Source organism: Lichenostomus cassidix, chromosome 5 (assembly GCF_008360975.1).
Source record: "Lichenostomus cassidix isolate B80296 chromosome 5, HeHo_3.0, whole genome shotgun sequence".
Taxonomy (NCBI): domain Eukaryota; kingdom Metazoa; phylum Chordata; class Aves; order Passeriformes; family Meliphagidae; genus Lichenostomus; species Lichenostomus cassidix.
Window position 1 is genome coordinate 52,009,234 of NC_139486.1, and position 27,298 is coordinate 52,036,531.

General features: G+C 40.5%; 1 protein-coding gene and 1 long non-coding RNA gene across 2 annotated transcripts; both read right to left on the reverse strand.

Moving 5' to 3' along the window:
• Nucleotides 1-1,294: 1,294 nt before the first annotated feature.
• On the reverse strand, nucleotides 1,295-12,436 carry OVCH2 (ovochymase 2). Its single transcript, XM_085063808.1, is given in 18 exon segments — nucleotides 1,295-1,537; nucleotides 1,840-1,925; nucleotides 1,928-1,990; nucleotides 2,161-2,356; nucleotides 3,158-3,227; nucleotides 3,463-3,679; nucleotides 3,874-3,896; nucleotides 4,271-4,389; nucleotides 5,212-5,298; nucleotides 5,693-5,823; nucleotides 6,506-6,632; nucleotides 7,040-7,205; nucleotides 7,325-7,415; nucleotides 9,655-9,997; nucleotides 10,554-10,705; nucleotides 11,077-11,172; nucleotides 11,388-11,560; nucleotides 12,295-12,436. Coding segments are annotated over 18 exon segments (2,484 nt in total). The 5' UTR covers nucleotides 12,396-12,436.
• A 20-nt stretch (nucleotides 12,437-12,456) lies between these two features.
• Nucleotides 12,457-25,982, reverse strand: LOC146436642 (uncharacterized). The gene is made up of 4 exons (XR_014852731.1): nucleotides 25,680-25,982; nucleotides 24,465-24,572; nucleotides 15,441-15,513; nucleotides 12,457-12,790 (listed from the first exon to the last, which is right to left on the reverse strand). It is a non-coding gene; the product is annotated as an uncharacterized LOC146436642 (long non-coding RNA).
• Nucleotides 25,983-27,298: the final 1,316 nt, after the last annotated feature.

A 27,298-nucleotide genomic window follows, 5' to 3' on the forward strand; every position in this document is an offset into this window, starting at 1 on the left:
GAGACAATACACATCTGGTCCCAGCATAAACTGATACAGTCAGCTAATGGCAACTTCCACATAACTAAACATTTACAGACTTGTATAATAAAAATTTCCAAAGAATCTTTTCCCTCCATTGCTCTCTGAAGATCTCTTCAGAGAGCTTATCAAAGATAGAACAAGCATGCTCCATCAATAATGTAACATAGCTCTGAATCTGAATCACTGAGCCTGATCTTGTCCATACTCCTTCCACTATTAAGTATTTTCACAGCTTCACAGAAAACTCATGCTCAGTATTTTGTGGGCTTTTGCCTCAAACTTTACACTGAAGAGAAGGAAGCAATGAAATATGTTTACCTTATTTATTTGAGAATAAAGGCAGTGAGATTATTGTTTCCCCAGCTACAGAATAAAATTAACGGTTAAAAAAACCCCTAAAGAACAGAAGCTCAAAACTAATATAATAAAAAAGGAGCACTACTGTCATCAAATACTTGAATGGGAAACAACTCTAAAGATTTTTAATTTGCCATTAATATCAACAGAATCTAAATGAGATATCTCACTTTCTAGTTACTATCTGGACCATTGAGTCAAAGGAGGATTATACTTGTGCCACCTGTTGTACTGTCCTACTGATCTAGTTTTAAACACTAGGAGCAGATGAGTCTGCAAAGCTAATTGGAGCCTGTCACCACAGATTTTTGTGCATGCAGCCTTTTGGACATTAAACAAATTGCTGTTTACAAGTTAATGCATAGATTAATTAGGATAGCTGTCAGTACCTGCATGGTGCCAAAGGCCCTTGGCCTGTAGCACCTGTCTTTTCAAACACTTCTGTCAGTTAAAACAACATGCAATTTGTAAAACCAGAAACTCTAATAAAAATATCCTGCAGTATTTTTATACTCTCCAGCACTACATTCAAGGACATGCTTGGCACATGTGGTTTATTTTCCTTCTTTTTTCCTTCTAAGATGGACCAACAGAGTGTCAGAAGCCTGCAGGTAATTTGTGTCTGCTCCAACACACTGTAAAGCCAGTCTCAGTTCAGGTAAATCACCAACCAATCTCAACCCTGAGAAATGAAGCTGCAAAGCCATGGTAAGGAAAACATTCATCCACACAAGAAATGCAGTAGAGAGTGGAATAATAATAATAATACAGCTGGAAGAAATAAGATTTTCAGAAGTTACTGCTGATTTAGATGTGTCTGTTTCTGGGCATTCAGCTAGGGGATGCTTTAAACCACCAAGATATTAGGAAGTGCTGAACACCCAAATATAAAAATGGCGCCCTGGAAAAGACCTCAAATTAAGCATCTAACAATAGCAAAAGAATTAATGTAATTGGGTTGTTTGTTTGGTTTTTTTTCATGCATAGCACTACTACTAATATTCTTCCTGATCTAGTCAACAAAAAGCCCAACATTGGTGTATACTCCTGGGTAGTTCTTCCTTCCACATCCCAAGCCCCAGCTAGTAATTCCATAAAGGGTGTAAAATCCCGAGTTGTCTTCTGAAGGACAAACTAATGGGCCACCAGAATCACCCTGCACAAGGACAAAGAAACCTTGTCTTGAGCCAACATCACTCCTTTTGTTTTAAAAATATCAGTTCAGCAAGGAGAGGTCGAAGCTGCTCACATGCCTGGGGGTTTTTAAAGGCAGGAAAAGACACAGCCTTTCTCAAAGGGAAGTAACTCTTTTTGCAATATGAGTAATTAAATTCTACTGCTAAGGAATCTTTCCACTGTAAATCACCACAGCCTGTCTGCAAGAAAACAGCTTTGGGAGGTTTTACACCTCCCTTTCTAGAACCCATCTGGCTGCATCCCAAGGGTGATGCAATTTACTGTGCATGAGTCTTTGCCTTCTTCCAGAGGGAATCCTGCACAGATCATCCTCTGGGTCTCTTTATTGGGAAGGTTTATGTAATACTCTGACAAATATCAAGCGCCAGAATGGGGACTTCCAGCTGCTGCAGTTTTTCTCCCTTTTCTTTGTCTTGAATTAACACCAGTAGAGGCATGAATTAGTAGTCCCAGAGGGAAGCCTTACTCCTCCCCTTTTCAAAGGGTCTCAATCTAAATTACTTGATTTCTCTCCTCCCACCCATGTCCCTTTCTTGTCATGTCATGACAAGCCCAACCTTCAAAGCAGCAAAGACTGCATACCTGCCTCAGGTGCACCCCACCCTGTGACCACACACATCCTCGAGGGCTGCAGCACCTCCTCCTCCACAGGGAGGCACACTGGGAGCACAGAGAGATTGAATTCCAAGGGCTCAGCCAGCTCTAGTAAGGCAATGTCAGAGTCCAGAGTGGTCTCATTGAAACTTGGGTGTACAATATACTGACTGACTGACCTTTCCTAGGAAGGCAAAGACATGGACATTTTCTGAATGACTTGGGGATGTGAGATGTTAGGTAACTTTGGTTTTATAAATTTCCAGGCCACATGCCTTTAGAGGAGGGCACATTTAAAAGTAGCTGCTGAAGCCACCAGCTTCCTTATATTAACAAGTCAAGATTATGCGTCTGTGGTATGGAACAGGGAATATGCAGAAAACTCCATCCAGCAAGAGGGTCTTGGAAAAACATTTATCCAGTGTGAGCAAAGCAGCAGCTTGTGCCCCAGTTCTTTCTGTTTTGGTGACAGTCACCAGTGAATACAGAGACAATGCACTTTTCACTCCCACATCCTCCAGGACACTGAGCTTTAGAGCTCTGTGAAGGCACAGATCTGTGTTGATAGTCACACAAAAGCTGTTGTGCAAATGCAGATTGTGGTCAGCATGCAGGCTGTTAGATTGCTGCATCATTGACAATTTGGGAATTGCATTTACATTAAAAACTATTTTGCAAGATTGATTGGTATTTTGTTACTAAGTGTGGTTAGCACAGGTCTTTCTCGTGGGAACATTCCGCTGTGTTTTATAAACAAAGATAAAGTTTGGATGTTTTTTAAACAGTGTCTCGAGATTTGGACAGTTCAGGCCTGGCCAATCAGGCCTAGGGGGAGGTTTCTGGCTGACCAATCTGGGTGACCTCTGAAAAGTCTATATGTATTGAAATCAAAATAATAAACTTCCTCTTTCTTACCACACTGAGAACTTGGGTCCTTTTCTCTGCTAGCGGCTCAACAGCGACAACTAAGCAGAGCACACAGTACCTGTCTGTACTCTTGCTCTGTAAGATCATGAACTCCTATTACAACCATCCATAAGTCTCTGTATGCTTCCCTAAGGGAAAAAAAAAAGCTCATTGTCAGGTTGATATAACAGCATTCTTGAAACCTGTGAATCTTAAAACCTCTTATGTTCCTGATGTGTGTGTGTGGAGCAGAAGAATCCAGTGCCAGCATAGGCAGGTGTAACCAAAACTGTGCCAACTGTGCTGGACAGAACCAGCAGGCTGCAGAGACACACCATGCAATCACTGACGTTCCCAGGGAAGGGTTCATCCCTGTGTACTCACCTGCATTTAAGGCAGTGGGCAGCGGTGACAACCCATTCTTTGGCGAGAACTGCTCCCCCACAGATGTGCTCATCTGCAATTTGCGCACTAGCCTGCCAAGGCCACGAGTATGGTACAGCTTCACCTCCAGTTATCCTACTGAAGATGAACCTGGGCTCATTTGAAGGCATTCCACAAACATCCTCTGAAACAGAAAGCACTGCTGTTCCAAGAAGCCCTTAGAGGTTAAGTTTTGGAGAAGGAAACAACATTCCATTTAAGGGTTACCCCACAGCTTCTTGAGCTCCACCTCCCCTTTTTTTGCTAAATCTTCCAACTTCCTTCATTATAAAGGATACAAATGTCTAGACCAGCATAAGGAGATGATCTCAGCAAAAACAGAGCTTAACCAACATAAAAGATACCACTTGCCTTCAGAATCCTTAGCCTCAGACCTGCAATGAACATGGACTCACCCCATTCTCCATAGAGTACTAGAGGGAAAAAGGGCAGCTCCAAAATGCTGGTTGTTATTTTCAGTTACCCTGTACTCTTTCCAGTTGTTTTCAAAGGAAGTGTAAACTGACAAACAAACTGAAGTGCTACTGAATTGCTGTACATGACTTAGCAAGATGAAGGAAACAAGAAAAATAAGGTTCTGCTAAAGCTAAAGCACGTAAATGTCACTATGCTTTTTTTTTTAATTTCCTCCAAATATCTTACTGAAAAATCTGGGCCAACTGCAACCATTAAATATTTGGAGAACTTATAGTGCAAAAGGTACTTGCTATTCCCACAAAGGAAGTATATCCCAGACTGTCTTACCTACATTTCTTCTTCAGTTATATCCATATTTATAAAATCTTCTTCACTAGCTGAATTCGAAGTATCTAAATCTAGCAAATGAGAGTGGTGTGTTAGCAGGATGTCTTGAGTAATATTCGCATTATAGAATCACTTTTATTTCCTTGTTTATTTTTGTATAAGAAATAGATTTCTGTTGTAGGGATCTGTGCTATTACATCAGTAGTAAAATGCTATTTAAATTGCACCACAAACAAAACTCTCAGGTTTTGCACACATTCATTGTTTGTCTTCACCATTCATTAGGCCTCTGTTTAATGCCTTAAGAGGTTCACAATCCATTTATCCAAGAGATAAGCAGACTGAAGCTGAAGGACTGTTCTATTATTCCTGGCAGCCTGTCCTGTTCAGTAATTACCTCATCAGAACAAGGAGTCTCTGGCATCATTTCACAGCAGTCTGTTGCAGCACCCACACTCACAGGTTGCCATTTCACATGAAACACCCCAGCTACCTGATTTTTTCCTAATCTAAGCACCAGCTTCAAGCAAGTGCTGAAAACAGTTTTTTGGGACAGGTTTTCCTCTCATTTAATGTAAGCCAAGTGGCAAGAATTGCATGAATGATGCTCTGGAGTGAAGAACAACTGGATTATGAAAAGGAGATGTCTTGGGTGCTTTGTGTGTGATCATTCCTATAAACCCAAATTCCTTTTCTTCATTTGCATGCATTCAGAACCGCACTTCACACAGAATTTAAACATACAAAAATGGTTCTCTTCAACATGGCTTTTCCTCTAAGTTGAAAAAAATTAGCAATACCTGCAAGTATTTTTCAAGGTACTAAAAAAACCAGGACCTGTAACATCACCTGATACTCTAGAACTTGATTTTAGGCTGACAACAGAGCTAGTGAAAGTCATAAAAGAAATAGGTCATCCTCAAAATAAAAAATCAAAAGTCAAACCTCCACTTTTCCCACATCTTCGTGCACAGTCACTGCATCACAGGAGCAATCTTCACTTTCTTCTACTTCAAAAGACTGGTATGTAAGCTTTAAATAAGAAAAAATGAAGAGTGAACCTTGTTGTGAGAGTCAGATAGAACAAATTGAAAGATCTACAGGGTCTTCAGTATTCTGAGTGATTCCTGCAAGGTTTGGTTTCTATGACATTCAGACCTTTCACAGGTGATACATAAATATTAAATTTGCTAGAAGAATCTGTCATGATAAAATTTAAACCAGGAAATCCTACTTTACCATAACCTAAAGGACAAATCCAAACCCATCTGTCTTTTGGGATGGCTAGTGATTCCTCTTAACTGCATCCAGCAGTACTTTTCATAGTCATGTTGCTTGATCTTGTTTGTCCTTAGCTGCATAATTTCTTGTTACCTCAGTGTTGCCAACTTCCATCCTGCAGACACAAGAAGGGCTCATGTCATACCTTGACTGCATGGTCCTCTGGGGCACAGATAATCCACTGACAGTCTGCCCTGTTGCTGTAGTGCTGTGGGTAGTGCATCCTCTCTAACACTCCTTCTCTAGAAAGGACAGCTAGGGACTCACAGCCAGCATCTGGAGATCCAGGAAAACAAAAATGGAGGCACTGTGACTTCCTGTTAAATCAGTCACAAAGCAAAAAAAAATTAAATCCAGAAAACCTGTTATTGTTTCACACAGCTGAGGAAGAGAACAGGACAAGAGCAGCAAACCAAATCCCTCTGTTTGAAAAAGATTCAAGGAGAAATTTCCCTCTGTTCCCAGGCAGAAGAGCAACTTCAACTCATGAGTCCAGCATTCCCCTGTGCCAGCAGGCAGTGCACTGTGTGGAGACATGAACAGAACCTCTGCTGTGTGGGGACATAAACAGAACCAGAGGACACATCTTCCTGATGGGCTCTGCAGTGGACAAGACCCTCTGGAGGGAATTCCTCCCTACACTCTGCTCTTACAGTCTGCAAAGGAGAGAAGCAGCTGGAAAAGCTGCCAGAACGGGAACAGCAGGAGTTTGTTTAACTTAACGCTATGCAGGTGGCACTTGGGCTCATCCCTGGGGATGGAGAACTGATCTGCACAGCAAAACCAAAAGCAATTCTCTATTACATGTTTGAGCATCAGCTGCCTCCCTCAAGGCCCCATAAAAGCATCATCCACCTAGAAATACCCTGGGATCTTCCTCTGATTTATTTTCTCCTGACATTTTTTTCAGGTCACCACCCAAGATTGTAGGCAGGTAGATTACTTGAATTAGCTTTACCAGGAAGAATATCTGGTGTAAGAGCGTTGTAGGTAATGGAAAAACCAGTTCCATAATCTTCATCATCAGAAACAAATTTCAGCTTTATACTGTTGGAGCCAATCAAAATCTCCTCCATAGTATTTCCCTGAAACATATATTAGAGAATAGTCACTGTTTAAAGTGTTTAGTTAGCTGAGAAAACTTGCATGTACCATTTCTCATACTTAGCTATAAAAATTTTAGGATAAAAAGGAAATTGCCTATTCATTCCTCTACTTTCCCTGTTAATCCATTAGTCCAAATAGATTCACACTATTAAAAATTGAAAATCATTGACACCAAAAGTCATATGATGATACAGTTCCCTTCCAGGCATTTTCCAACCTCTTCTCCTCCCACACTCTTATTCTTTTATTTCAGCTCCTATGTCCCAATGTATCAATAAAGAAAATGCGAGTGAAACATAACCAACCACCACATCCTCACTGGGTGCACTTGCTGCTGGAATAAAGAGTGCTCTGACAGGTTGTAGATCTTTCCAACATATGATTATTTCAAAGAACGAGGGGACAACAACAACTCACCCACAAGTCTCTCATCTTTTGAATAGACTGATAAAGAATCATAGTCACAGAACCTTGCTTGCTCTACATCAAAGTGGGAGAAACTAAGGGATATGTAATTCCCTTCTGGCACAAACAGAGTCCATATACACAATCTGGATTAAGAAATTAGTTCCTATTCACAAAAATGCAACCAAAACCAGCCCAAACCAAACAAAACCTACACTTGTATGGGAAATATTCTCTGGGGGAAGACTGTGTTTTCTCTGCTTACTGGTGGTTTTGATAGAACTGTTCAGGCCTTCCAGGAAAATGTAATTCCCCTGCACTGTTGCAGAGTTTGCCATCCTGAGCAGTACAAAATGCTGTGAGTTAAAACATGACAGAAGGGATCAGGTTTGACACATATGCAATCATCTGTTCCACCAAAAAGCTCGGACACCTGGAGGATATTGTGAGACAGGATTGCTCAGCTGGACGTTGTTTCTGCTGGCAGACTGGTGCTGTGTCTTCTCCCTTCTTTTATTTGGAATCATGGTAAAACAGTTTTAAACCCCAAATTTGGAAGCAAGAATGGAGCCCTGCCAACAGGCTATCATTTGATTGTAAAAATGGCAGTGCTTGCCTTTTACCTTAAAGAAACTATTGCCTACATGGAGATTTCAGTACAAATAATTTTCTGAGAGGAAAAAATGGATACCTCAGGACATAACAAAAGTGTTCATGGCAGCCCATTTGTATTAATGCCCTTAGTTAGGTTACAGCAGGAGACTTTTGCAACTGTACAAGGTGCTGCTAAAAATACTTTAATGGGAGAAGCCAAAGCTTTCCTCTCCAGCCAAGTGTCAGTAGAAACACATTAACTTACAAAAATCACCTCCTCTTGCCCTTCCTTCTCCTTGCAGGGTAACTCAGTTAGAGCAATATTTATCAACGATTATGTACATGTAAACAAATTTAAGGAGTCAAGTACTTATAAGATTATTTCACCTGCAGCATCCTGGGAAGACCAATAAAAAATTTTAAAAGCCACAAACAGCACATTTTGGTTCAATTGCATCACAGATAATTTTTTTTTTTTAATTTTGCCTCAATGATCAAACCTGTTTGCAGATATTCTCTTTCAGGGTGAACATTAACATGGCAAAATCAATGAAAGATCTAAATTTAAACATGTTACATTTGGTGTTGGGTTTCATGGGTGAGTTTATTTTTTGCATTTTATTTTCAGAAATAGATAAGTTAATAGTCATCCCAGATTGTGCAAAACCACTACTAAATTACCTCACATTTTCTATTTAGGATATCCCTTTTTATACAGTATTAACTCCACTAACTAGATTTCATGCATTGCTTGAGGTTCTGTTTTAAATTTCTCCCATTAATTTTATTTGCATTTCAATAAAAATATGGCCTTATATTTGTAGCTGCTTTAAGGAAAATTCCTTTGTTTTAATTAAGTCACCAATACATAAAAATGACTTTACAAAAGTAGCTGTTTTTTACAGAACCAGGAGGAAAAACATACATATTTAAAGTATATGTTTAGAATTGTTTTGATGAGTCAAGCTCCTTCTTGTTTCTCCCTTTATAAATTATATAAACAACTATTTTGGGGGTCTTTTTATGCTCTAACCTATCCATAGGTAACAGATTACCTAGCCACAGATGCTGGCAAAAAAACCCAGTGTACTCACCTATGAAGCTTCTCGCTTTCAGACCTAATAAAGGAGGATAGGGAAGGGGAAAAAGAAAAAAAATTACTGTCATTTCATATGCACAATATAGTATTTACATTTGTCCATGTGAAATGGCAATTTTATTCAGCTGTCACGGAGGTAAATCCCAATGCTTCTTGGGGACATTGAAATACAATAAACTAGGGATTGAAATCAAAACAAAATTCCATGTTCAGGCAATGCTGACGTTGGAATAAATAATTCTGGGTAGCCACTACCAGAATTAACCATCCTTTCACAGGCCACTGCTCAGTCTGAGCAGCACTTTTTCAGAAGGTAAACCCTTTTCATTTTTCTCTGACACATTATGAGGGTTCCTTCTTTGACTCACCAGTTGAAGATGGTTTCTAATAGGAAATTTTATTTTTTGCCTCACAGCTTTTTCTCTTATTGACTAACTAAACCTCGTAAGTAACCTTCCCTCAGTTTTTCAGCTCTCTAAGTAAGTTTTAACACAATCTCCAAAACCCTTCAAGAAAAATAGCCCAAATTAGAAGAAAATATCAATTCAGTTTCTTAATGCTCTTCATAAAGTTCACTCCTGCCATTTATATCTCCAGCTCCATGACTTTGGAAGTGCTGGCTGATGGTCACACTGCTCCCCAGCACAGAAGGACCTCATGGCCTTTTGGGAAGAGTGAACAAAAGCACTTCTGAGTGTGACTTGTCCCCATGTTGTCAAATGTCTGAGCCAACATGTTTTAGCCAAGAAAAAATGACAACTTCAAAGAAGTGCGTATGGAATCTCTGACACTTTCAACTGGTGAATTTCCACTAAAAAAAAAAAGAGTCCAAGTAGCAGGCAAAGTGGAAGAGAAGCATTTACAATGCCCTCAATTTGGTTTTGACAACTGCCAGTCAGTACCATACACTGCAAGGGCTACAGTGCTTTGCCAGGAAACGGGAAAACATGATGTAAGTGCTATATCCTGAAAAAAGATAAAATTACATAAAATGTTCTGAGACAGAAGATTTGTCACAAGTGAAGGACACATTACTATGGAGATTTGATTACCAGCACTCAGGTTCTCCTGAATCCAGGAAAGCACCATGCTGAGGGCTGTGAATATTCCTGGGGATCCTCTGTTGTAATGTTTCTTCTCATTCCTTATCCAGCCACGGGCACATCCCATCCCGCAGGAGATGACACCAGCAGGAGTCCAGGCACCGTGCTTGCCTCGACACAAGAGGGAGCCTCCGGAGTCTCCCTGGAAAAAAGCCAAGCACGATCCCAGGGGCCAGAGCTGGTACAGAGTACAACTGAGCAAGACTCCAGGAGTTTATTACACATTTTTAGGGTGTTTAAGTCAGGATTGTCAAGAGGGGGAGAGACAGCTTAACTGCCTCATGGGTGCATCTCTGTTGCATTTGAGCACATATAAAAAGGAGTGAGGAGCAATGACTTAACCTTTATCCCACTTCCTTTCCTTCCTGTAATTCAATTCTTTCTACTTTCATCCTCAGGATCTTTCAAACGTTAATTAATTTGTCAAGAGCTCTGAAATTAGAAAGCTCTAAGCATCATTGCATTGGGGTACATTGCAAAATTGCTCTCAGGAACCTGTCCTACAACCCATCCAATAATTAAAATGGAATCATGTCATTAAATGCATTGCCCCATATAGAACTTTTGAAAGAATTCATACATCAGGATAAATACACTCCAAACCTCACAGTTTACAGTGTATTTGTTTGCTTTGGCACACAGAGCCTCAAGCTGCTGAGAAACACTCCTTAGCACACAAGGCCCGCTGTTCAGCTGACCTGGCAGGCATCTTTTCCTCCACCTGGAAATGCAGCACACATTATAGTGTCACCTTGGATGGGTTTCTCTAAAGTTGGCAGTGCTCTTGGACACTCCCTGATGTTTAGGATTGGCAGACTGACTTCATGCAAGAGCTGAGGGAGCAGTCCATCTGAAACACAAATATATGTTCATAAGAAAAGCAGAAAGGTAAATTTAATGTCACTGCTGATACACCACAAAATTTGGTTGGAAACTTGCTCCAAGCCATTTTATAGTTACAAGCATGTTTTGGCAAACATCCAGGTTTTTTTATGTAAACAGTTTTACTTGAAAAAAAAATCCAAAATATTTCAAAATTGAAATGCAGGTCTAGATTTCGTGATTACCCATTTTGAGGTAATTCACAGGTAGGCATAGAAGCAAAGATCCATGTTGAGATTGCAATTCATAACACCACTAGATGGTTGATTTTGGTCTGACTCTGACCTGTGAAATCAAGCTCTTAGTTTCAGGAAAAAAAGAATAATGTGAGTGGCTTACTTTCATTTAAACAGCCCCAGCCACAAGCAGTGCAGATAAATCCTGCTTCAAACTTTTCACCTGGGTGAGGAAGACATGCTGGCAAAACCGATGAACCTGCCACAGAGGGACATGAATTTTATTGGTAAGTATTTGAGAGAACAATAGCAAAAAGCTCATAAGTGCTGGGGAGGTTTTAACAAAAAAAAAAAAAAAAGCTAATTTTGTGGAATCTGTAAAATTAATATCATATTGACAATTTATCATCTGCATGCAAAGAACAATAACCTTTTCTTCATGGAGAAGAAGATCACAGATAACTCTGGCCTTACTGAAGCTGAAGGTGCCATCCAGCTTCAGAAGGGCAATATCATAGTTCATTGGACTTCAGGGCTCAAACTTTGGGTGCTGAATGGCAGATTTGACAGGCAGTGTCTGCTCACTGCTCTCCCTGAGCCTCAAGTCATGCTCTCCTGCAGTGACAGGCAAGTATTGCAGTAGGTTCCTGTGGAATAGAAAAAAATGAAAGTTCAGCTATGCAATCTTCATTCACATGAAATCACATGCAATCACATTAAAGGAAAAAACAGGGTGGTTTTTTTTAACAGAGAAGTTTTTCTTTCTGATACCTCATACCTTTTATCTTCAGATTTTAGAGCACTTAATATGTACAGACATCAAGAGCTGAGTAAGCCCTGAAGCAGGAAATGGGAGATGAAAAAAACTGAGAATAAGAATCATTTTTCTGCAGTCCTGACCATGGCTTGGTGGTCCACTAAGGAACCATGTCCAGGTTTAAAAGTGTCCCGATACACTGCTTTTTGAAGGTGGAGAGAAGATTTGGACATAGGAAAGTACAGAAAAAATAAGATCATCTCTCCAGGATTCTGAGTTCATTAAAAAAATACTTAAAACCACAGCAAATCCTGCTTTAGGGCTCCTGGTACCAAATCAGATGTGCAGCAAAGGAACACAAAAGAAATTAGTATAAACTTTTTCTTCTCCTTCAAATTAATTTTTTTACATAGATTTCCAGAATCCATCTTCATAAATCCCTGCAAGTTCATTTATTATTTTCAGATATTCAAAGGATTTTTTCTCTCTTTCTCTTAAAACATGGAAAATACTGATTACAAATCAAAGGGTAGCACCTGTAAGTAAGCACCACAAAAAGATGCCACAGCACACACACACATTTTCCTGCACCTGCAGCCTGCTCCTGAAATATCCCATCCATACCTGTCCAGGGTGCAGTGAGCTGCTGTGACCACCCACTGAGTAGAAACAATGGTGCTTTCACAGAAATAGTTTTGCCTTCTCTTCAGGGAAACCTGCAGCATTTAAAGACACTCCCAATAAAGAAAATCTTTGTATCTGCTCTGATTGCTCGTAAGGAAGACTGGAATAAACAATCTCTGTGTGATGCTGCACAAACTACCAATGAGGAATAGAAATATCCAGCCCATGGACAACTGGAGAAACAATCAGCACATTCCAAATTTCTCACAGAGAGGCAACAATTTCTGTGCAGCATCAAAGACATCAGACAGAAAAAGCACAGAGGGGCACATTCTGTACAAGCTGCTCCTTACCTGAGATGGCAGAAGTGGAGGCTCTTGTCCTACTATTGCATGTTCTCCTCATCTGCTACCTATTTATATTCCTCCTGAAGCTGTTCCCTTTGCAGACAGAGGCACCAATGGCTTTCCCCCACCAGAGAGCAGAAAATGTGAAGCTTAAGAGAAGAGGGAACAAGGATTGAAGAGTACAGTGTGCAGCAAATGCTGGTTAGTAATTACCCTGTTAGAACATCAGTAGAAAAGACAAGATTTAAATGGGATTTTTTTGGTTGGGTTTGGTTGTGGATTGGTTTTTTTGGTTTGGTTTTTTTAAATACAACGAGCTGTGCTTTCAAGGGTCACTGATCACATCCTTGCATCACTGACCTTGCAACAGTTTGCAAGGTCACTGCTGGAAAACCTCTAAGCTCCATTAAATTAATGGTCTCACATTTTAAACAAGATAAAAATGTGTCAAAATATTAAACTTGATCAGTCTTGTAATTCATGTATTATATTTCTGAATCCAATAGTCCTTAACTGAAAGCAGATTTAGTTTTAACATGGATTTAATGTATTTATGTTTTGAGAATTGCACAGAAATTTTGATTTTCCAACAAACTTATTTTTCACCAGTTTTAATCTATTGTAATTCCAATGACTCAATTCAAATTACACCCAGGTTTGCTGTAATAAAAAAATTAAGTCTAATTTTCAAGGTAAGCCCATTATTGCCTACCATTTCCCCAAAAGCTTATGAGAGATCCTGATTGGCACCAGCAAAAGAGTCACCTCAGTTTTAATGTGCTTTAAAACCCACCATCCACCCACACATGGAGAGAGAGGAGATTGGCATTCACTGTTTTCAGCCAGAGCCTTCACAATACGTCAAAGATCGATGGATTGAAAAGCTGAGGGAATTAGAAATTCTCAGTTCCTAGCAAAACAACATTAAGTACCTCTGCAACTCCCAACCATGTTTTTCCCCTCTCCCTCTGTACAAAGTCACATCTGGAGCAGAACTGTGTTACACCTTCACTTGAGATGCACATTTTTGGGATCCTTGTACTTTTTTAGACAAGCAGAGATCACTGATGAAGTAATCTAACTTGCAAAAGACAAACCACATGATTTCAGCTCAACATTCTCAAGTGAATCCTACTTAAGATGGTCTTCTAGTTTAGGATTATAGCTAGGTTTGGGTAGAAATTACAAAAAAGACCTGCAAATTAAAATTTTGCAGTAACAATGCTCACTGTGCTATCAATTCATTTTTCAGAAAGATTCATATTTGTGATTTTTCAGTCACTCGAACACTTTTTGGGAAGCAAAATGTTTGTCTGAAAATAAGTTTTTATAAAAAGGTTAGAGACAAGTTTTAAGCCAGTACCATTTTGAACCTATTTAGTTTCATCTATTAATAAAAATGGTGCTGACAAGTGCTGGTTTCTGTACCAAAGACAAACTGACAGTCGAAAACCACGAGGCAAATCCTTCACCAGTGACCCAAAACAACTGATGTGGGTTCTCACAGTGCTTGCAGGCTCCTGATGGCTTTAAACCAACCCAAAATTAGGCAGTTGTGCCCCATGTCCCATGGAAGTGTGTTGCTGCCATTCCCCTTGTGCAACTCTCAATTCTGGCCAGGCTCTGTGGAGACCTGAGCTTGTTTTCTGTAGCTGGATTTACTTTTATAGCTGGATTGGTTTCTTCACCAAAGCTGTCACTCAAAAATGGAATTCCAGTGCCAATGCAAAGGAACGAATACCTGCACTAGACATATCAACCCATTCCTTTTGACTGCAGCCCCCATGTAACAATTTAAACACCAAAATCCATCGGGAAACTTTGGCCAGGCTGTTTTAGACACAGCACTGTCCTAGGAGCAGAGCCACGATTTTCAGTTCTGTTCCAAGCTTTGTGACAAGCTTGTGTTCCAAGCTCCTGTCTAGTTCTGGTTAATAAACATGCCACAGCTCAGTATTCTGGAATGTTAATGTCTCATCTATCACACTCCAGGGACTGTGAAATCCCTTTTCTTCGGTTGTGGAGACCCCTGAAGGCAGAGTATCTTTATAAACTTTTAGCAGCATAGCAGAAGTTAAAAGTCACCCAGTAACTCCAGAGTTTAAAGAAGAAAGTTGCTACCACCTCTGCACAGCTTAGGTCTGCTCCACATCCTCCCCAGTATTAGTCAGCCTGATAGATCAGATTCCCTTGGATGCAGAGGACTTTGTGAGACTTCTAGCACTTCCTCCCTTGCTCCCACTGTGTTCCCATCACAGCCTGCCCCAAAACTGAAAGGGCTGAGAGTTCTTGCCTCAGGGAGACACTGAGTTCTGTTTTATTGCCTCAAATTAACTCAGAGGGAGTAGTAAAACAGAAAGGTTGGCTTTTGATGATGCTTTCACTTCAACTCACTACACCCTCCTAAGTTCTTCAGCTGCCCCATCGGGGCACAGGACAGAGTGAACAGTACCAAGAATGTTCAAAGGAGCACTTTGGGGAATAAGAACCCAGAGAAACCCCCCAAGACTCTTTCTGAGAACATTTGGTCTTTAATTCAGGATTTTGGATACGCATCAAGACCTATTTGAGTCTCCTGTGCAAAAAAAAAAGGAGTGCAATTTTAATGGAAAACTCACTGAGCTCTTTTTCTTCTTTCAATGCACAATAGTTGAAGTATGAGCCAAAAGTAACTAGTAACCAAAGATTAAGAGAAACAACACCTGCTGGCCTTTTCCTGCTTTTCACTGCAGCTCCATTTTTCCTGCTTCCAGAGCTCTCCAACATATGAGAATTGTAGATACACGCTCAGATGCTTACATCTATGATGAGCAATGCTGCAACAGAACATTTTCATTTTGTAGCTGAGTCTTCTCCTGGACAGCGATTTTACCTTTCAAACCAAAAAAGACCAAAACCAAACAAGGTGAACAATGTCAACAAATGCAGAAATACTGCAGGCTATGAAGAGCACGATGCATTGAGATATCAGCCAAAGCTTCCCTTGGATAGAGTCCAGCCTTACATCTACTGCAGAACTGATAAATTGGGAAAGGACAAATGAAGGAAGACAGAGGGAAGAAAATTGTGCTTAACTTAAGTATTTGACCTGAATGTCTCAAAATGCTTTATAAGGAAAGATCAATACTAATGCTTTTCAGCTAAGGTTTGGCATATGAATTTAGCAAATCAGCAAGTCAGAAGCAAGCTGGTCAAATCAACTGCACATCTCGTATTAAATTGATGCCTAACAGACACATGGCCCAAAATAAATCCAATCCATTATTTGATTTTTGGAGAATACAGTGAATGCATTTCAATGTCTGCTGGTAAAATGGGAAAGATTTGCAGTATTAAATTGCTCACAGAATATGCTCAAAATTCATAAATATGCCATCTCAGGCAGGCAGCAGTGGGATGAATCCTTGCAGATTTTTTTTTTTTTTAAACATATTTAAGATAAAAACACATTACATTAGCCTGGCTATGCTGGCACATCACATCAAGAACAGGACATGAAAGGAGAGACCTCCAGATAACTCCAGGTGTCACTGCACAGCCTGTTTCACTGTGGGTACCCCTGCCTTGCCAGGAGATGGAGCTGAGTCCAAACAGTAGAAAGACATAAATGATCTGCCAAACCAGCTTAAAAGTTCAGGAGGAGGAAGTCCAAGAGTAATCCATGTATTTGCTCTTGATCAGCCAAGTGAGACCAGCATCCCTATTACAGGAAACTGGCCCAGGGTCTGTTTGCTCTCAGCCAGGCTCACTCTCCATGGTTAAATAATTTATTTTCAGGACCCACAATCAAATGCAATCAAGAGCAGTCTCACAGCCCTCAGCTAGTGGAGATCAAGCCAGAAATGAGGAGAGAGCAGTGAAGAAGTAGCATGCTCATAAAGCTATTTATGTTGTGCCAAAACTGTAGAAAGGTGGATTTAAAGCTCTTTGAGGGTCTTTCCAGACTGAAATCTGAGTAGTGGGCTTGGGTTTGTGAAAGATTGCAAGAGATACAGTTCCCTCTTTAAAACACGGAAATGGAGACACTGAACAAGAGACACAGAGAGGGAAACTGCAACAAAGATCAGAACTTCATCTTCTGCTCCAGACACCATCAGAGCAACGTGAGAGTGTGGGAAGCACAAAGTTAGCCCAAGCTCAAAGAGCAAGCCATTTCAGAGAGAAGGGGAAAGCCAGGCCAAACAGTACTACTGAACAACGATGGGATATTTCCTGCATTTTTATTTAAAATACAGCCAGTGGCAGGATCCCCTGCGTTGACATTTATCCTTCCAGCTGCCCCACATGGACACACCCACACTAACCTGCACTGGAACGAGGGCTTGTTCTGTTCCAGCTCTGCCATCAGATGGCAGAACAACACCATTTCTGCCCTGAAGGTGAGCGATCTGCACCCCGTGGTTTTGTGCACAAACGGTCAGCCATGCCAGCAGCTGTAGAAATCAAAATGAGTCGTTTTCCCACTGTACCGCAAAACAAAACTCATTCAAATACAGTGGCACGTCTAAAGTCATATCAAAAAGTTTCATTCACAATCCTTTTAAGAGTCTGTGGAAATTATTTTAATCTGTTTTTATGATTGCAGGGAAAGTTTAAGGAAAACTGGGTAATCTGCAAAGTTCTCTAATCATAATGAGGAACCACATGATGAACAACAGTGACACACAGCACAGATCTTGCTGCAGGATTTTGTCTGGCTTTGCCAGTTTTGTGTCTCATTCTCAGTGTTAAAGGTACAAGGGACAGGAATTTTCAAACCCTTTGTGCCCCACAGCAAACCTGAGTAGGATTCACCCTAGTACATGTAGAAGCAGTGACACAAATTCATCTGGATTTAAGCTGTAGGTAGCTTAGAATTCTCCAGCTGGATTCATATTCCTATTTTTCCCTTTCATAACCAGACTCTTGCTCACAAGCAGCTTTTTCAAATGCAACCACCTGCAATATCTGCTGCCACAGGGACTCACAGATGAGGCATTACCAGAAATTAAATTAAAGGTTCCTTCCTTTAGGGAACAGACCTTGTGTACAGTAAATACCACAGCAGGATGAGAGAGGGGAAGTAGAAGACTTTTGTCTTGAAAAGGAGGGGATTCCCTGTCTCTGCAATGGTTGATGTAGCTATAAATTATGAGGAAATGAGAACTCTGCCTTCCAAAGTATTCAGTACTTTGAGTGTACAAACACCACTGAAGCCTTTGGAAAAATAATTGGGAAGAGGCAAAAAGAGTGAAAGCAAAAAAGCCAAATAATGGAGGTACTAAAAAGCTCTTTGCTGTTTGTAAGTAATATGATCACGCAAGCTGTGAAGCAGAGACATGGATGTACAGCCACCCCACCACTCTGCTTTGGGAGGGATAAATTTTAGCTCTCTCAGCAATATTTGCAAAGTTGACAGAGCTTAAGGGTTTAGGTTACTCCTGTCAGGCCTGCAAGGACAGGCCAGAGCCAGCTCCCAGCAGCACATTGCAACAAAATGATCACCAAAGAGTCTTAAAGGCTTAAGAAAATGAATTTAAAGGAGTTCCAGGGCCGAGGTGAAACTGCAGTGGGTGGAAAACTGAATTGTGCCACTGGTCGATCCTCTTGAGCAACTCTGCCAAGAACTGGAGGCCTCAATGAACGTCACAGAGCACCACAGAAACCACACCATGCTCAAAGACAGGAAGGCTTTTGCCTTTCATCAGCAGATGTGAGAGATTCACACAATCAGCAGGAGCTGAAAGTATTGAATTCTTTACAAAATGACTGCAATAGAGTCCTCCTAAACCAGGCAGGCAAGTTTTAATGCCAGCCTCTTTCTTGAAGGCAACAATTTCTGACATAGTGGCATAAATGACATAGTGACATTTATTCCTGGCTCAAAGATGTGTGAATTCAACCAAGGCAGACACAGTGTTAATTTTAAAAGGACAAGCTTTGCTCTTCAGTTGATGTAAACAGGAGACAGAACTAAACCACCTACAGATTCTGTGCATGCTTAAGACCTCATGGCTGTGGGGGTTGACCACACAGTTGTGAGCAGCACTGTGCTGATCGTGCAAGAGCTTTGGCTAGATCTGAAAAAAAAAAAAAGCCCAAAAAACAGCCACATAAAGTAGACAGCAAATACTAACTCCCTACAGAAAAAACAGCTGAAACACACTGAATAGCAGCGTTTCTTTCACAACTTTGTGCACAATGCAACCCTTTTTATGTAGGAAAGTGCCATGTCAAGCCCTCAGAACACTGCAGTTCACAAATACTGCAGAATGCTGTAGTTTTGTGCCACTCTGTGCTGGCTTATATTGAACTAGCACACACCACTTTCTGCACTGTTCCTTGCTCTAATGTAATATGTATGGGGTTGCATCACTAATTCATGGTGTAGGAACTCTCTACCTTCTCTAGAGCAAGGTCGGGCGAAACTGTAGTTTTTGGTATCTTTTTATGCAAAGAAAAAACAAGCCTCTGCACATAATGCTTGAGTTGATACATTTGTGTACAGGCAGATGGATGAAAGGAATTGGGGTAGGATAGATAAACAGCACAGCAAACTTCAATGAGGCACATCTTTATCTCCAGATTAACCTACCAGGAAAAAAAAAAAAAACACAAAATACCCACAAAATCCCTAAACAAACAAAATCAAACAAAAAAACCACACCACAATATTTCTACCTGCAATGTTAGATGTCCTCCATGGGCTTAGTACAGCCTTTGATAACCTGAACAGTTCCCAGGCATCAAGAAAGCAAAGCAAAAGGTTCCTGCAGCTTCAGATCCTCTCAGGCTGCAGGAGAGACGCTGGATTGTGGACTATGAAGAGTTAATAAATTCAAGCAATCTCCAATATTGTCATTGTTACAGGCAGGAAAGAACCATGCAAGAACGGAGTGATTACTTACTAGGTGTGCTCAGTGTGAGTCATTTTTCAAACAGCACACAGATTTGAGTTGAAGGCTGCTGTGCCCCAAACCTGTCCCATGGGCCACGATTCACCACTGAGCATAAGAAGCTTCTGGTTACAGCCTGATTTTCTGTGCTTTCACAGCCTTTGTCACTTGTGAGCTGTGTCCAGCCAAAGTTCTCCTGCCCAGATTAAGTTCAAAATAAAGTTGACACACACAAAGCAACTGTCTGGGGTCCATAAAAGTGAAAAAAAGTGACAAAATAATTTGGGTGCACTTTGGCTTAAAACTTCTTTAACTTGAAATTTTAATTTTTAGTTACACTCATTCATTCCTCACTCTGAAATACCCAGTACAAGATTCAATTATTAAGTGATATCATTAAATAAACAAAACTAGAATTTCGTATCAATGACTGTTGCATGAGTGGCCACTGCAAAGGTTAGAATAGCAGAATGGCTAAAAGAATTAAAACCAAGAAAAACAAGAAAACAAAATCTATTCAAAACTTCTGAGATGCAGCTCTTCTGTTGCACATTTTACACACACTTTTGACCACTTGGACGCTGAAAAAACTTCGGTATGTAAAACTCCAGGTGAAGAGCTAGAGGGGTTATAGAGGAGTTATGAGGAGTCCAGCTGAGGCTTAATAATTTTGACTACTTGGCCAAAAAACTGAGGCCAGAGGAAGCTCCATTTTGCCATAATTTGATTGCTATTGGCACCCAAACATCCCAGCAAGCACTGCAGACTTCACTCGTGCAAAGTTCCCTCCTATAGAGAGCTTATGATTCCTGAAGCAGAAAGTGCTGCTTTTACAATTGTTTAAATTTAATCATCTGCTGCTGTGTAGCTTGAATTGCCCAACCTCAAATGGCATCTGAGCTTGGTTGTTTGCTTGTTTAAACATTTTTTTTTCCTTTCAGGAAACTCCTCTTTAATCAGAACACTCCTCTTACCCAACAAAATGTGAAGTGTAATTATGCACAAGAATGATAGAATGGTTTGGATTGGGAGGGACCTTAGGTATGATTCAGTTCCAGCCCCTGCCATGGGCAGGGACACCTCCCACTGCACCAGGCGGCCCAACGGCCCATCCAGCCTGGCCTTGAATCACTGACAGGAGCTGGTTTTGCCATTCAAAGTCTCCTTGACACAACATTCACACTCCCATGTTCGGAATCAACGGCAGCAGGACCAGGCCTGGCCTGCTTGCCAAGCTCCACCTGGCTAGGCGTTAGGCTGCAGAGTTCACCACGGACACCCTGACAGACCCTGAAACAACCGGGGGGCTCTAGAGATGCTGCAGGAATGTGAGCACCGTGGAGCTGCCTCCAGGATTTCTTAGATTCCTTCTCTCTGCACGCAGAGCCCTCAGAGCCGCGGCAGCAGTGACAGCGTGAAGCACTGCCATGTCACAGGAGAAACAAACAGGGGTCAGAGCTGTCAGGGCACCCAACCACCAGGACACTGCACAGGAGAGTCAGACAAGGGGCACACAGCAACCCCTGCTTGTGCCTGACAGCCCAATCAAGTTTTCAGGAGCAGAGCACACAGTCATTACCACCAGCAGCACTCTGTGTTCATCACTGCTTACCAAAGGTCTGTGTGCAACAACACTCATTGTACAGCCCCATGGTAAAACCTCCTCTTTTGGCTTGTCCTCCCTGTTCAAAGGAGTTGTCACTCCAAAAAACACACCAGAGCAACAGCACCTGCAATATTGCTATTAACAAGGTACCAGCACTCTCCACCACTGCTTAGCTCTGCATTCAAGCTGGCTTTAAAAATTAACTCCAGAACACATGTAATTTAGAGGGGATGATTTTCATTTGGAAGCTGGCACTAGCATTTTAATCTGCTATTTAATAATGATAAAATGTTTAATTTTAATACAGTTCAGCCTGCTTAAATATCACGATACAGCAGGTAGTCAGCAAAGTGTTAAAAAACTTCACTGAATTTGGAAAGCATTGCCTGTATAGATTATTTACTCAAGTACTTTTAAAGCACAGCATTGGTAACAGGCACCACTTACAAACAGTCCCCTGAGGCAAGGCTCTGCTTAAGAAGTTAATTACCAGGTAAGAGGGATCTGGGCTCTGTTTCTCAGTTCCCAACAAACAACTAATCTTCAGTCATTCCTCTCTAAAGAAAAAGAAGTGAAATAGCAGTGTCAGAAAATCTGCAAAGTTAATGTTACAGTCTGAGTACATATCAAGGGTAATTGTGTGTCACTTCTTCAGAACGCTGAATATTGCTTTCCTAGCAATCTTAATAACACACACGGCTCCAAATGTTAGTGCAGTTAAATCCAAGCAGAGTTTACCAATTCACATCACATCTATTCAAATTATTTTAGCCCAAAGACATCCCAGAGAGTGGCCATGAGTCTGTTCAAAACCTGCAATACAATCAAATCTCACAGCCTTTGTACCTTTTAATCTTACCTCAGATAGTTCATTTTGGCAGAACAGAATTAAACAGCCTGAAGACATCACCCTGCAACAATTTTACAATAAACTAAAACCAATTCCTGCAGGAGGAAAAATCAGTGTTTGCAATAATTTAGTTAGGGTGTTTACTTCCCAAACAGAATCTATAAAGTAGTTACAATTTCCATCCTAAAGGAAAGGACAACAGTAGAAAGATTTTAAGAGCAGTGATTCATCATCTAACTTCCTTTTAAACTTTCATTTTCCACTCTTCTTTCATTGTACCAGCCAGGTACAAATACTACCAGAACCTCTGAAGGTTTTATTTAACCCAGTTGTATAAAATCAGACGCTTCTACCACTTTCCCATTCCTTGTATGCACTTTTATGAAAGCATTTCTTGCTATCAAAAGGTATCAGGGCAGAAGGCTTCAGCCAAGTCTCAAGCAGTAATTTCTGCAATAAGACTGAAATGTTTCCTCCCATCTCCCACCTGCAGTCTGTGTCCATGTCCATCTGTGACTGACTTCCTAAGGGATCCTGGGAAAATGCTGCTGCTGAAGGGAACAAGCAAAAGCTTTCTAGAAGGGTGACTGAGAAGATGCAGCAGCAATTAGCTGCATGAATAGAGCAGGAGACAAACTGGGCAGGAAAACTGGCAGTAGATACCCTCAGTTTTAAGTGGGGGCAGCCAATTCTTTCAGCATCACTTGAGGCACAGCTGAGCTCGTTCTTCTACTTTAAAGCCCCAGGCAGTTACTGTGCAACACCTGTGTCTTTTTGCAGCAACACATGCTAATAATTACCTGTTCTAAACTCTCCCACCTGCGTTTCTAAAAATAAGGTGGTGATCTTAACATAGGAGCCAGCTAATGTGTCACAGGTGGGAAGAGGAATTAAGAGGAAGATGACCTGTAAGAAGATCTCATGCTTTAAAGATTATAATCATACACCATGAGGAAAGTCATCATCTCCACTTGTCATATTTTAATAGCTTTATGACAGCAAATGCAAAAAGCATTTCAGTGTGGTGACAACAACCTCTCAGAATTATGAAGGGTGTTACTTTGAGTGTGCAGGTGACACTGGCTTTCCACTTAGGGTGTTTTTTTCTGGATCTGAAGTGCCTGAAGAGGTGGCTCTCTCAGGCAAGTTATTTTGCTGTGTAACCACACACCCAAGCTTAACCCTAAATGATGCCTGATATAAAAAAGTTCATTGGTAAACCTGCATGCCAAGCACCTGGAAAGCTACCACAAGTGAAAGGAGCATCTTTTTCCAAATTCTTCATTCAGCTTCTGTCACAGCAATGCTGATCACTGCTGGCTCCCAGGATAATAACATTTCAACAAGACAGGAAGCAAAAACCCCAAGTTTCCATCAGAATGACTGAAGTGACAAGACTGCATGAGTCCAAAATAAAGAAAAAAAGAAGTGCCAAGAACTGGCTGATGTTTTTGCACTTGGTTAAAAAAATTTCATTTCTAATTAGAAGCAAAGTTATTTGATAGGTATCAGGACAACCTTTAAAGAGAAAAGCACCAACTGCTTCCATATTCTGTGGCTCTGAGTTTTCAGAGCATTTTTCTTTTTACCAAGTAATATTAAAAATATTTTACCTCATTAATTCAGACATAACTAGTATTTTCTACCAATAGTTTAACTCCTATAAGTATTTTCCTGCAGTAGTAGCAGAGACTGATAAAACAGTGAGATCACTTAACATTTGAAAACACAGAACTGTTCCCTGTACCTCTAACCAGAGGACTGCTATAAAAAAAGCCTTCAAGAATACTATTGGAGTATAAGTCCCTAAAATATCTTCAGCCACCTAATGTCCCATAGAATTTCAAGTCACATTTCATGCTCTTTGAACTCCTCTACAGGTGCTAAGCACCCACTGGCTGTGAAATGCAGAAACCACATGGAATGCAGAAAACAGCAAAGCAGCAGCTAATCTATCCAGAAGGTGACTTACTGGGCTAAGTGCAGCACATTCCTATTAAAAATGGATAGACTTGGTTTTAAATTAGAGTTGCAATGAGTGGAAGTTAGCTTGCATGTTTTTCTTTCCAAATCAAATATTTATCAGAGGAAAACCACAGGTGTCACTGACAAGGAGAGATTAGCTGTGACTTAAAACCACACACCTAGATTGAAAAGGAGTGAGACATGCTCTGCTTACTAAGCAACCTTAACTGTGCATGTGTGCAAATTATAAGCCTTTCATTTGTTTCCAAGAATTAGAATTTATCAGTATTAAAACACCCAAGTGGCATTTTCCCTGGTACCTATGGTGCCTGGCATTCATGAAGTGTTTACAACCAAGAGCATCCAATCTTTTTGTCTCAAGTCAGCTGAGTGGGTGGCAAGAGCAGAGGCACAAATGCCAGCATGTGGGGTGGGGAAGGAAAACAAAAGAGCCAAGAGTTTTGAAGAGTTGGTTTGCCCAGTGCAATCAAACACTCCATAAAATATTCCGAACATACAGAACTTACTGAAGCATACTTAAATCCAGAGCTCTGGTCTTCCTTTGTAAAAAGCCTCTTCAGGAAGGTGATGTGGAACCCAAGACCTAAACATGGAAGCAGCCCACTGGATTGGCACTGGTGCCACATGAAACAGAGGAAAAATGTGATTATTGTGAGTCTTACATTAGATCTGGCCTGAAGTAGACTTGAATCCTTGCCCTTACAAGATTCTGAACCTATATGCTGTGTGCAATATGCAACAAAGAGAAGGTTTCTGACCTAAATTGGGAGAACCTTTATGAAACAGGAAAGGTAAGATGGATTTGAAAGATAAAGGCAAACAAAAACCAACCCTCTCTCAAACTGACTTCACACAGCTGGAGAATACATGAAAACAAATATTAACCATGTTCAACCTGCTTCTCCCTTAATCTAACAATTTCCTTTTGTTTCCACAGGTCTCTCTCTCCCACCCCACAATGTGACTGCTTTTGCAAAGTCTCTGCTTATTTTAAGCATTTGCCTTATGATTCTGAATCACACTGAGAGAGCTGTATACTAGAGGAAATCAAGTCTCCTAGCTTTAGATTCTTGAATTCCTCCCAAGTAGGTGCCTAAAACAGCAAGCATAACTATTTGTGTCCCTGGACATCCAGTTCTGAGATAATTTCACCAGGAATTATGAAAGGATGAGCCACTGAGTTTCATGAAGATAAAAATATTCAACTATACTATGCCATCCTGAATGTGGATTAAGGTTGACATGATACATGAAAGTTAATAGTGTTTAAGTACTGAATCATTTTCACTGAAATGGCAAATTAGATGTTTGTTGATGCAAACAAGAATAGTACAGCTACTTTCTGCTGCTGGTGGACTGGACTGCTGTTTGTACACAGAGGACACAGCAGAAACTCCTAACAAATGGGGCAAGAGCAATTTAAGATTTGATGTTCATTCTACACCCCAGGAAAGTGTAAATAAGTGGTGGTTTTCATTTTTTAATTTCCAAGACTCTATGGCCAGCTTACTTTTTTCCACATTCTCACTAGGAAGCAAGAAGCCTTGCTTCTCCAAGTCAGGCCATGAATTTTCCAAAAGTGAGGGTAGCTACAGAATCACAATCCTCAAAGGTGTAACAGTTCAATTAGAATGACACCAAAGGCTTATGGTAACAATCACAACACTTGCAGTTAATGCCTGTAACTGAATTAAGAATAAAAAAAGTCCCATTCACCCTACCCAGAGCCCATGGCTCCAAGCACTGCAGTGCATTAATGAGTTGGAACTTCTGCTTTCACCAATTAGTCACGGTTTCTCCCGCTTCCTATTGTAAGAATAAGAATAAAAAGCTGCTCAAATGAATAAAGAATAAAAGCTGCTCAAAGCTGTCATTGTTCCATATTCCAGAAGAGACACTTGCATAATTACTAATTACCTATCAGTGAGTCATAATAGTTGTGGAGCAGGGAAAGCCAAAGCTCCTGCACTGAAGAAAACACTAAGATAACATTAAGGAGAAAAGCATTTATAAATATCTTGAAAGTGGAAGCGGGGTTAAATTTAGTTCGAGATGGCAGAGCAGCAGCTCAGTTACGCAACCTTTAACTCGCAGTGCTCTGCAGGCAGAAAGGAGGCCAGAGCTGTCTGAGGAGCTCAGCAATTCTCCAGAGGAGAGGAAGCAAACCTGGAATTTAAAGTGGTGAGACCTGTCAACCTGTGCTTCTAAATTTACGATGGCACAGCACATCTTGAAAATAAGAGCAGACAATTCGTATCAGCGCTGCTGGAACTATTTTACTGTTTCTTAGAGATTTACTCGAACACACAGTGAATGTCTCCAGGCTAGACACAAACTGCACATGCCTCAGCACAGAGATTGATAAAAAAAAAAAAATACACTTAAATACACTTACATACATTTCTCCAGAGCAGCAATTCTTTGGTGGCTTTTCTTCATTTCTGTTTTAAAGTCTGCTCAACAGATTGGGAAACACATACAAATATTATGGGAAGTTTTACTTCCCAGCTCAGTGTTGGGTCCTTCTCAATCCAAGTTACTTTCCAAGCCTGTTCTTTGCTTCTGAAAAATGTAGGATTTAATGCTGTACTATGACGAAAGGGCAAAATGTTCAACAGCACAAGACATAAGGGACAGCATCTTAAAACTTTTTTGCTCCTTGCTTCCAAGTTTGAATTTGAGACCAACAAAAACAATCTCAGTTGGGTAGCTTTAGTCTTAAGGGAAAGCTGGCAGACCCCAAACCACAGCGTACAGATCTTTAGGATTGTGTTCTTGACAAAAGGAGGAAGAATCCACAAAAACTGAATATTCTAAGAAACAAAGGTTAAAAAACAAAAACCCAAAGCATTTTGCACTAACTTAATGCTACCTTTCCCTCCCTCACCACAAAATGTAGATGCCATAAGTAACTGTAGTTGCTTGAAATGTTAATCCTAAAGCTTCTGCAAAACCACAGTTCCTTTTATTAAACCATAGGAAAAAAACAGATGGGTTTATAGTATTTAAATACATTTGTAATTAATAGTACAAATGAACAACCAATGACAGCCAGGGGAAAAGCAGCTGACACACAAAAGGAGTTACCATGACCAGGAATACCTACCATGAGTTTGGATTTTGGGGGCTTGGTGGTTTTTCTAGGGGTTGTGTTTCAGTTTGTGATTGTGAAATTTTTCTGTTTTGTTGTTTGGTTTTATTTTTTAATGCAGCATTAGTCATGAACTTGATTTTCACAGTTTCTCACAAAGGAAAAGGTCATGTTCATGTATATTAAGATGGCATTTAAATTATCCAGTTATTTTCCACAAATTAGACTAAACAACATAAAAAGATACAA